This window comes from Scyliorhinus canicula, chromosome 2 (genome assembly GCF_902713615.1).
Source record: "Scyliorhinus canicula chromosome 2, sScyCan1.1, whole genome shotgun sequence".
Lineage (NCBI taxonomy): Eukaryota > Metazoa > Chordata > Chondrichthyes > Carcharhiniformes > Scyliorhinidae > Scyliorhinus > Scyliorhinus canicula.
The window spans coordinates 134960815-134973001 of record NC_052147.1 but is presented as its reverse complement, the minus strand read 5'-3'; the positions used below and the strand labels follow the sequence as shown (position 1 = coordinate 134973001).

General features: G+C 46.6%; 1 protein-coding gene across 1 annotated transcript in view; it reads left to right on the top strand.

Annotated features, from left to right (window-relative positions):
- Positions 1-12187, top strand: part of LOC119958521 (receptor tyrosine-protein kinase erbB-4-like) — a 1233387-nt gene that overhangs the window by 757826 nt on the left and 463374 nt on the right. Inside the window, exons 6-7 of the mRNA XM_038787050.1 lie at positions 6527-6645; positions 11376-11517. Coding sequence (XP_038642978.1) covers positions 6527-6645; positions 11376-11517 — 261 coding nt within the window. The remainder of the gene's footprint in view (positions 1-6526; positions 6646-11375; positions 11518-12187) is intronic.

Below are 12187 nucleotides of genomic sequence, written 5' to 3'. Positions count from 1 at the left end.
CACGGAGCAGCCTCTGTGTTTTGTGTGTGTTTGCACGGAGCAGTCTCTGTGTTGTGTGTGTGTGTGTGCAATGAGCAGCCTCTGTGTTGTGTGTGTGTGTGTGTGCAATGAGCAGCCTCTGTGTTGTGTGTGTGTTTGTGTTTGCACTGAGCAGCCTCTGTGTTGTGTGTGTGTTTGCACGGAGCAATCTCTGTGTTGTGTGTGTGTGTTTGCACGGAGCAGCCTCTGTGTTGTGTGTGTGCGTGCACGGAGCAGCCTCTGTGTTGTGTGTGTGTTTGCACGGAGCAGCCTCTGTGTTGTGTGTGTGTTTGCACGGAGCAGCCTCTGTGTTGTGTGTGTGTTTGCACGGAGCAGCCTCTGTGTTGTGTGTGTGTGTTTGCACGGAGCAGCCTCTGTGTTGTGTGTGTGCGTGCACGGAGCAGCCTCTGTGTTGTGTGTGTGTTTGCACGGAGCAGCCTCTGTGTTGTGTGTGTGTTTGCACGGAGCAGTCTCTGTGTTGTGTGTGTGTGTGTGCAATGAGCAGCCTCTGTGTTGTGTGTGTGTGTGTGTGTGCAATGAGCAGCCTCTGTGTTGTGTGTGTGTTTGTGTTTGCACTGAGCAGCCTCTGTGTTATGTGTGTGTTTGCACGGAGCAATCTCTGTGTTGTGTGTGTGTGTTTGCACGGAGCAGCCTCTGTGTTGTGTGTGTGCGTGCACGGAGCAGCCTCTGTGTTGTGTGTGTTTGCACGGAGCAGCCTCTGTGTTGTGTGTGTGTTTGCACGGAGCAGCCTCTGTGTTGTGTGTGTGTTTGCACGGAGCAGCCTCTGTGTTGTGTGTGTGTGTTTGCACGGAGCAGCCTCTGTGTTGTGTGTGTGTTTGCACTGACTCTGTGTCCGTTTGTACTAAGAAGCCTCTGTGTTCTGTGGGTGCAATTGTTCTGAACAGTCTCTGTTTAACGTTTGTGTGTGTGTTTGCACTGAGCGGCCTCTGTGTAGCCTGTGTGAGTGTGTGTATGAGTGTGTGGGAGCAAGAGTGGTCATTCCCACTCCCGCTGGACAGCTATTATTGCAATAACTACACTGTGTCCATTCTGTGATGCGAAGTATGAAAATGCTCACACTCTGTTATGTACATTGGCCCTGGATCGATACTGGCTGAGAATCTGGTCAAACAATGTGGCCAGTGTAAGAAGCAGGAAAATCTGCCATCTGCTGCCTTAATTCATGTTTGGGAGTGGTCAGGGCGACCATGGGTGTAACTATTCATTGATTTTGCAGGGCAATTTATGGGCTCCATATGTTCTTGCTCATCATAGACGCTGACTCCACATGATTGAACATATACGAAATGAAGTCTAAGACCTCATCCCCAACAATTGCGACAGACATTCGCCACCCACATGTTGTCCAATGTGCTGGTGGTCTCAGATAATGGGACTGCTTTCACGACTGAAGGGTTCCAATATTTCATGAGAACCACAAGCGTTCAACATAGAACCAAAGACGTGCAGTTAGGTGGTTTGGTAGATAGAATCATAGAATTCCTAAAGTGCTGAAGGAGGCCAGTCAGCCATGGAGGCAGCACAGACTCTAACTTGGTCTACGTCCTCACCCCATCCCAGTAACCCCACCTATGGCCAATCCATCTAATCTGTACATCATTGGTCTGTGAGAGGAAAGCGAAGCACCCGGAAGAAACCTAGCCAGACAGGTGGAGAACATACAAACTCCTCACAGTCACCCAAGGCTGGAATTGAACCCGGGTCTCTGGTGGTGTGAGGCAGCAATGCTAACCGTTGTGCCACTGGGCCATTCTAAATATGTGAAGGATTTTGGTGCTGATCCCAATTGGATCCCTGGAATGGTCATGGCCAGAACAGGTCCAGTTTTGTATGAGATAGATGTTCAAGGAAAAAAAGTGAAGAAACACCAGGACCATTTGAGGAGAGAACCGCACACTGAACCAGTGGGACAGCCCATCCCTAGTATGCTTGTCACTGATTGGATTGGAATGGATTTGTTTACTGTCACATGTACCGAGGTACAGTGAAAAGTATTTTTCTGCGAGCAGCTCAAATAGATCATTCAGTACATGAAAAGAAATGAAAAGAAAAAGAAAAGACATAATAGGGCAACACAAGGTACACAATGTAAATGCATAGATGCCAGCATCAGGTGAAGCATACAGGAGTGTAGTATTAATCAGGCCAGTCCATAAGAGGGTCGTTTAGGAGTCTGGTAACAGCGGGGAAGAAGCTGCTTTTGAATCTGTTTGTGCGTGTTCTCAGACTTTTGTATCTCCTGCCCGATGGAAGAAGTTGGAAGAGTGAGTAAGCCGGATGGGAGGGGTGTTTGATTATGCTGCCTGCTTTCCCAAGGCAGCGAGAGGTGTAGATGGAGTCAATAGATGGGAGGCAAGTTTGTGTGATAGACTGGGCTGTGTTCATGACGCTCTGACGTTTTGTGCAGTCTTGGGCTGAGCAGTTGCCATACCAAGCTCTGATGCAGTCAGCTAGGTTGCTTTCTATGGTGCATCTGAAAAAGTTGGTAAGAGTCAGTGTGGACATGCCGAATATCCTTAGTTTCCTGAGGAAGTATAGGCGCTGTTGTGCTTTCTTGGTGGTAGCATCGACATGGGTGGACCGGGACAGATTTTTGGAGATGTGTACCCTCGGAATTTGAAACTGCCAACCATCTCCACCTCGGCCCCGTTGATGCTGACAGGGGTGTGTACAGTACTTTGCTTCCTGAAGTCGATGACCAGCTCTTTAGTTGTGCTGGCATTGAGGGATAGTTTGTCGTCATTGCATCGCTCCACTAGGTTCTCTATCTCCCTCATGTATTCTGACTCATCGTTATTCGAGATCCAACCCACTATGGTCGTGTCATCAGCAAACTTGCAGATGGAGTTGGAATATTGCCATGGATGAAAGTAATGCTGTCACAAGCTACCCTAAGGAGGAGCCAAGCAATGTTTCAGGGGGAACTCAGTAAATTATCTGCACAGACACACTTTTGCAAGTCGAGAGTCAACCAATTGAGGTTTAAACCAAAGTTACCACTACTATGGGAGTAGCCGCTGGTGAATTATGATGCTCCCAATGGATGTAATGTGTTAATTAGGGACATAAAGGGTGAGGGATGAGGTAGCATGCCCCTTTAAGGGGCAGGTTTTCTGAAGGTCATGTCATCCGTAGGGCCAATCGGACCGGAGCGCTCAAATCCTGGGGTTGAGCAGAGGTTTTCCTGTTAGTTAGGAGTTACGAGTCAGGAAAGACAGTAGTCTTCACCTCACTCTCTTCAAATAGTTATTTGCCCGAATAAAACATTTATTAACTAATATATGGCAGAGGCGGTATAGCAAAGGTTTACTCGATCGATTCCTGGATGAAAGGGTTTTCCTATGATTTAAAGCCTAGGTAAATTAAACCTATTCTCTTGGGAGTTTTGAAGAATGAAAGGTGATCTCATTGAAAGACCTTTAGAAGGCTTAACTGGTTGTTCCCCTGATGGGAGCATCCAGAACACCAGGGCCACAGTTTCAGGATAAGGGGGCCAAACATACACAAACATTTATATGGATAAATGCATCAAAAGTATACTTACATGCACACACATAGACATCTGTTATATCTATGTCTGTGCACCTGTATTAGATTAGATTTAGATTTATTGTCACGTGCAGCGAGGTACAGTGAAAAGTGTTGTTCTGCGTACAGTCAAGGCAGATCGCTCCACACTGGAATGTAGGAAGAGGATCCTTGGGGGAGAGCTCGCAGAGTCGCCACCCTCCAGTACCATCTTGTCTGGCTTGGTGCATATATATGTATTTGCACATATGTACATGCACTTGCCCGTGCACACACAAATATGTACATTCACACACATGTGCCTATGCCCGCTTACACTGATGATCATATTCGTAATCATTTGAAAGTTGAATCAGTTGGATTTTTGGTAAATTAAAAAAAATCTAAAAGTAACATGACTGACAACATTCATAAAGTCAGCACAGTGGCCTCCACTCTCAGTTATTAAATAATTTCCTCAGTTACAGCCTTGAACTTGAACGTCTCCATCACCAAACTATGGGGAAAAGTTTTGTTCAGTTGGCTAGACGGCTGCTTCGTGATGCAGAGCGAAGACAACCACACGGGTTAAATTCTTGTAGGTGCTGAAGATATTAATGAAGGCTTCACCTTCTCAACTGTGTCCCTTGCCTGAGATGCGGTGATCTTCATGTTAAATCACCACCAGTCAGCTCTCCCCCTCAAAGGAGAGAGCAGCCCGTGGTCATCTGAGGCGATGACAACTTTATTTTACACCAGGGGCGCGATTCTCCCAAAACGGGAGAAATCGTAAGAAATCAGCGCGCCCCTTCCCGACCGGGAACCGATTCTGGTCCCCGGTCGGGGCTAGCAGCCCGACGCCGCAAGCTCCGGCATCACGGGCTTAACGAATTTCGTTAAGCCCACTTGCCGGAGTTAGCGCCGGCTGACGCGTCATATGACGTCAGCCGCGCATGCGCGGATTGGAAGACTCCAACCCGCGCATGCGCTGATGACGTCATCGCGTATTTGCGCGAAACCCGCGCATGCGCGGGCCGGGATGCCCCTCAGCCGCCCCGCGAATGGATACTGCGGGGCGGCGGAAGGACAAATAGTGCGCGGGCATCGGGTCCGCTGCCCGCGATCGATGCCCACCGATCGCGGGCCCATGGCACCCTTGGCACGGCCGTGGTACTGCCGTGCCAATCGGTGCCATGGTTATAAAAAGCGAGTTGTTCCCGCCGTTTTTACGAACGGCCAGACCAGGTCTGTTTGCCGTTCGTAAAAACAGCGTAAAGGGCTGGGACTTCGGCCCATCGAACAGCTGTGAATCGCTGCCGGCCGTAAAAAAACGGCGGCAGCGATTCGTGTCGGGAGTTGGGCGGGGGGGGGGGGGGGAGAATAGTGGGAGGGCGGGAAAAATGTCGGGAAGGCCCTCCCGCTATTCTCCGACCCGTCATGGGGGTCGGAGAATTTCGCCCCAGGAGTTTCATGTCCGCCAGTGAATCATTGCAGGAAGAAATTGCTGGAGCAATGCCTGGCTCTCAAATAGTTCTCCAGCAGGGACAAATTAACAACACTTTCACACATACACGCAAGCTCATGCGCACAAGCATGTTAGACACAATTTTTGTAAAAATTGAATAGAGTGAAGCTCAATTTACGGAATGAAAAAATACCAATATCTCAGTTCACTTTCTATAATAAGAGAATGGAAGGAGATGGCTATAATAGTGAAATTACTGCCCATTATAATGAAAATTGGAGTATTAATCCTCCATTACCGATTGCACAAAAGGGAAGAAGAATACACCGTGTGGATCAGCGGTAACTGATAGAACTAAAGTGCCTAATCTCAGCCTGTACCCTCACTGCGATCCTCTTAATTATGCTTTTAGCAGCCTCAACTTCAGCTCAGCAGCTGTGAGCAGTCGGTCTCAGGATTACAGTGCTTTTCTGCAAAGTATAAAAGTCAGGTCCCAGGTCAGGCTCACAACTCGGGAGAAGCAGAAGCTTCTGCTCTTCCTTTAAATTAGCGAGTCCCTGAATCAATATTGAACACGGCAATTTCTAGGCGAGCTGGCCATTTACTGTCAGTGAATTTGAACAAACTGCTTCTTCCATAATATCAAACTGTCAATCAGAGCACTCCGTCAGTTGCCTTATCCTGTCAGGATGTTTTGATGTGGCAGTATATTCAGTCTCAGTGTATTAAATATATATATATATATATATGTGAGCGTACTGTTTGCCATTTTACTTACACGATTGGACTTTGCATCATTGCAGAAGATCTCAGATTAGACTGGAATATTCACATGCTAAATATTCGAACCATCACCACTGTGTCCAGTGTATGGTGTAACTTAGTTACAGCAGCACTACATTTCAGGACCCAGAGAGATTCACCCACTTTCCCTGTCAAATCCCTTGCACACAAGCTTGCCTTTAGCAAAAATGTTTATCTCTCCCAGTTCGGGCATAAATGTATTGTCAATTATTTCCGAGATGATGTTTTACGTGGGGGTAAACAAATTAATGTTCGTGCTATGGATTTGTGTCCAGAGAAAAGAATCAAGGTTTGTCTGAGGGCATGAAGCTGCTGATGAATATGTTGAGACATGGTGAGGAGAACGAGTCACTCTCCTGAAAGTTCCATCATCACTTCCAATAAATGGTTCGATCTTTATGTTAAACTCTTGCTCGTGAAAAGCATTTGAAGAGAAACTATTTTACCAATCTATAGGGTATAAAGTAATGATGTGAGGTAAACATTAATTAGAAGTGTTTATATTTGTTTATCCCTCACTAAAAGATGCTTGACGAGAACTTCCTTGTGTATGCTGGAATTATTCCCTCAGTAATTAGCGTGTGCAAAGTGTGCCTAAAATGGAACAGCATAAAACGGAGACCAAACTGTTGAACAGTTCTTCCCCTGAAAGGGAAGGATGACAATAACGTGCCCCCACTTTGGAGTTACATGTGCTGTTTTTCTTTGCAGTCACCAGGACGGTGTGCGCGCAGCAGTGCGACGAGCGATGCTTCAGCCCGTTTGTTAGTGACTGCTGCCATCGGGAATGTGCGGGCGGCTGCTTGGGGCCAAAGGACACCGATTGCTTTGTATGTGACCGCAAGTAACATCGGCCAACTTCAAGTTTATTGCAGTACCATAACCCGTTTAAAAAAAAACATTTATTGGAAGCATTTTCAAATATATACACAACAGGGAAGAAAAAACAGAAAAACCAACTGCGGCAACCGCAAACAGCCAAAACATCCTGGACCCAACCCCCCACCGTCCCCCACAACCACCCTAAAAAAGGACTTGGGCAAAAAAATGAGGAGGTTCTGAAACACAAGCAAAAACTTTGGCAACACTGTCATTTTTACCGTCTGGACTGGACCAGCTAACCACAATGGCACCACATGAAAATAAAAATGGCTTATTGTCACAAGCAGGCTTCAAATGAAGTTACTGTGAAAAGCCCCTTGTCGCCACATTCGGGTGCCTGCTCGGGGAGACTGGTACGGTAATTGAACCGTGCTGCTGGCCAGCCTTGGTCTGCTTTCAAAGCCAGTGATTTAGCCCTGTGCTAAACCAGCCCCTCTCACATGCGACTTCATTCTCTTCACCAACCGTGCCAGTCCAAGTTACGCGACTGAGCCCAACTCCGCGCCCCTTGTATCCCAAAGTAACAAAAACTTGCCCCTACCAATCGAAGTGACAGCAGCCCCCCCCCCCCCCCCCCCCCCCAAGCCCCTGCCCTATCCCCAGGCATTCTCCCATGTTGAGTTTATACCCCGAAAAGAGACCAAACTCCCCCAAATTCCCCATGATCCTGTCAAAGCTCCCAACCCGGTCCGAAATACACAGCAGAGCATCATCTGCATACAAAGAAACTTAGTGTTCCCCCCCCCCCTCCCCAGGGCTCAATTGCCAGGTAAAGAGCAGCGGGGAGAGCGATACCCCTGCCTCATCCCCCGGTGCACCCCAATGTACTCCGAGCTGATCCTGTTCATCCGAACATTTGCCTTAGCTGCTTTATAAAACAGCTGAACCAGTCCACGAATCCCTGCCCAAACCCAAACCGCTCCAGCACCTCGAATAAGTACGTCCACTCCACCTGATTGAATGCCTTCTCTATTGCCACAGCTACTTCCACTTCTTGTCCTCTGAGGGCATCATTATGACATTCAGTAACTTCTGAACATACGTCTATATCTGCCGCCCCTTCACAAATCCCGTCTGATCTTCACCTATCACCCCTGGCACACAAAGCTCTATCCATGTCGCCCGTACCTTCGGCAACAGCTTCACATCTACATCCAATGGTGAAATCAGGCAGTACGACCCACACTGCTCCGGGTCCTTGTCTTTCTTTAAAACGAGCGATATCAAAGCCTGAGACAACGTGTGAGGGGGGTGGAGCTCTCCCCTAACCATCGACTCATTATACATCTCGACTAACAGAGGCCCCAGCTCCAACCCAAACATCTTGTAAAACTTGGTTGTGAACCTATCCGACCCCGGGTCTTCCCATCTGCAACGACCCCACGTAATCCCTTACCTGCCTCAGCCCGATCGGGGCCCCAAATTTCTGCACCTTCGCCTCTGCCACCCTCGGGAATTGCAGCCCATCCAAAAACTGCCCCATGCCCTCAGCCCCCACTGGTGGCTCCGAGTTGTACAATTTCCGGTAAAACGCCTCAAACACCCCACATTAAACACCCCATTCACCTCCTCTGACTCCGTAACTACCATACCTCCGCCATCTCTCATCCTCCTAATTTCCCTCCCCGTCACCTGCCTCCTCAACTGTGCACAAGCATCCTGCTGGTTTTCTCCCCATATTCATATACTGTCCCCCTGCCCTACGCAATGCACCACCGCCTTTCCCGTGGACACAAGTCCAAACTTCATCTGAAGCTTCTGTCTCTCCTTCAACGGCGCCTCCTCAGACGCCGAGTGCCTGAGGTCAACCCTCAGAATGGCCTCCACCAATCTCAAACTCTTCACACTTGGCCTTTCAAATGGCCATGGGTCTACACCTGCCAAGCATTTCATAACTCCATCAGCTGCTTTGCTATGGCCAGCACGTTCAGACCGGTCCAGCCTAGAGTCCAGCACCGTACTAAACACCCCCCGTCCCCAATAATCAGGCAGGGCGTGTCCAGGTCCGGAATCTTTGCCAACACCTGCCTCAAAAACTCCACATCATCCAAGTTTAGGGCATACACATCATCCAAGTTTAGGGCATACACATTCACCAGCACCACGGGCTCCAACCTCCCACTCACCATCACAAATCTACCGCCAGGGTCTGTCACTATACTCAAAGGCCCTCTCTTATTGATCAACACTGCCACCCCCCTCTTCTTTTTATCCAACCCCGAATGGAATACCTGGCCCACCCAGTCCTTCCTCAACCTTGTCAGGTCCCCCACCTTCAAATGCATCTCCTGAAGAAACACCACATCCGCCTTCAAATCCCTTAAATATGCGAAAACGCAAGGCCTCTTAATTGGTCCATTCAACACCTCCGGGCTTCCCTCCCCACCCCAGCCCAGTCCTTCTCTCCTGATCATCCATTGTCCCTCTTTCACCAGCCCCCCCAAGTCCACGCCTTGCCCCTCCTCTGGGCCACCCCAACATGTCAGTCACCATCTTCCCATAACCAACTGCGCCACACCAACCCCGCCCAAGTCAGGGTCCCACCTTTCCCCACCCCTCCCCCCTCTCCTAATAAACAAAGAAACAAAAAACGAACACACCCCACCCCTCCTCCCCCAGACCCTCTACAGATCGACCCCAATGCAATCCCATTAAATAGCCTACCTACTAGCATGGTGTCCCCCATTCAAGGCAACCCCCTTCCCCTCAAATTCATTACAGTAACACTGACCCAATTCAAATCTATTACAGTAACACTGACCCAATTCAAATCTATTACAGTAACACTGACCCAATTCAATTTCATTACACTGACACTAAACCAATACAATCCATTACAGTAACACTGACCCAATTCAAATTCACTACACTGACACTCACCCAATTCAAACCCATTACAGTAACACTGTCCAATGCAAATCCATTACAGCAACACTGACGCAATTCAAATTCATTGCACTGACACTGAACCAATTCAGGTCCATCACAGTAACACTGAACTGATTCAAATTCATTACAGCAACACTGACACAATTCAAATCCATTACAGTAATGTTGACCCAATTCAAGTTGACTATGGTAACAATGACCCAATTCAGATTCATTACAATAACATTGATCTATTTAAAATTAATTACAGTATCACTGACTCACTTCAAATTCATTACAGTAACATTCATCTATTTCAAGTGCATTACAGTATCACTGAGCCATTGCCTCACCTTTGGGTTTGTGCGTCAACCATTATAAAAGCACGAGCATTCCTATAAACAGTTCTTGAAACTGTCACAATTAGTGGATTTTGTTTTGCAGATGAGGAATTGGTAGATCATCTGAGACAAGAAATTTACCTTGCTGGGTTAGCTTTGTTTTAAAGATTGCATCATTGTGATGCAGTGCCTCATTGTACTTTACTGTGGCAATTAAATAGAGAAGGACTCATTTCCATCTGGGCTGTTTCTGTTGCAATGAATTCTCAATCTGTATCCTTAGGCCATCTAACTTTTTATGAGTGGCACTAAAAGATTAGTGCTGTCTGCTGTGGTATAGACTCCTGACCTGCAGCCATAATGGCAGTGGCATTCTCAGAACTTGCGTGTCCAATAATTCCCTAATGAAGCAACAGTTGTCTTTAAGCTAACTTTTAAGTACTGATTGTCTGGTATATAATACACAATAATGTACTTTCACAAGTTCACACTGTACTGGTATCCTGGCAGAGGTACCTTAGGTTAGAGAATGTGTTTTCTTGTGGTTGTGTTCTCTTGACACACATCATTACTTGATAAAGAGTAACACAGACCTTGATTAATTAGTTTATGGTTGCAATAAGGCAATAGTAATAAAGGATAACATGCAGCTTGGTCAGTTAGAATATGATAATAAAGTTATACTGGTGATAATGGGTAACTTATGCATTGGTTCGCTAGAACAAGGCAGTAATAAGTAATATTGGTGATAAAGGGTAAGTGTATACTTTTGTTGTTTAAAAAAGAAAGAGATTTTGCTGGCTTGCCCATCAATCACTCCCAGCAAAAGCATAGCATTATCACAGAAACACAGAAAGATTTAATGGCACAGAATGAGGCCGACAGAGCCCATACAGACAAAAGCTTCCTCTCTCATTTGTTATTAATCTTTCCCAGGACAGGTACAGCACAGGAATGCTACAGTATAAAGCTCCGTGAACAATCCTGGGTCAGGTAGAGCATAGGTTAGACACAGAGTAAAAGCTTTGTTCCGACAACGATCTGCTCAAGTTATCAATATTACATTTGACCATTTTGAGGAATGAAATCTGGGGTGGTTTTGTCCTTAAACTCACCAGTAACTGGTTCAAGCGGGTCCAAATTCACTTCACACAGAACTCTTCAGAAGAAATTCTCACTGTGGGTGATGCCGCACCCAAAATATATCATCATTTCATTGAGAAATTTGAAAAGGAAGAATATCAGAGGTTATGGGTGCAAGACAAGAAATGGGATTAGAGTGGACAGCTCTAGTCAGAGACCTAGCAGCAGCATGGTAAAACGGGCTGAAAGGCCTCTTTCCTGGCTGTAATATATATGGCTGTGCCTCATTATGGCACTCTGTATTAAAAAGCAAGTTATCACCTAATTGAATAGATTGAAATGGCCGCATTTATTTGTTATAACAATGACTTTCTTTACCTTTGCAGGCATGCACCAATTTCAATGACAGTGGAGCCTGCGTTATTCAGTGTCCTTTGCCATTCTTTTACAACACTATTACGTTTCAAGTGGAACCCAATCCCAATGCCAAGTATACATATGGAGCGTTCTGCGTCAAGAAATGCCCACGTATGTATATCAGAAAGAAGGGTCTCTTGTGGCCTCCGTGTGGATAAGTATACTCCTCTTAAGTGGATGTGCCATGGATGCAGCGATTGAGGATGTTTTTAGGAATGTGTCTGGTTCGGTACCAATGTGGTCTTGATTGTACTATTGAATTTTTTTGGATTATTTCTGTGTCCTGCCCAAGTTTATATCTTGTATTTCTGTTGGGGTGGGGGATGAGGGGTAAGGGGATTCTCTCCCAAGATTGCTTCATCAAGCATGTGCATAAAAGCCATGCCACAAGGAGTGTGGGTGGATGAACAAAATGTTGGCCCTCTGTCTCGCTCTCTCAGTCAATCGTTATTTGCTTGCGTTATGGGAGGGGGGGGGGGGGGGGGTGTTTCCAGTAGGTGTTAATTTAAATAGCACTAATTTCTCCTCTTGCAACCCATCTGTCGACAGAAACATTCCCTCTTTATGAGGAAAATAGGGAAATGGTAGAGAAACTAAACTATTTTGTGTCTGTCCTCACTGAGGAAAATACAGAAAATGTCGCAGAAATACTAGGGAACCATGCGGCTTATGTGAAGAAGTGTGAAGTTATCCACTTCAGTAGAAAAAACAGAGAGGCAGAATATTTCTCAAATGGTGAAATGTTTGGAAATGTTGGTGTCCAAAGAGACCTGGGTGCTCT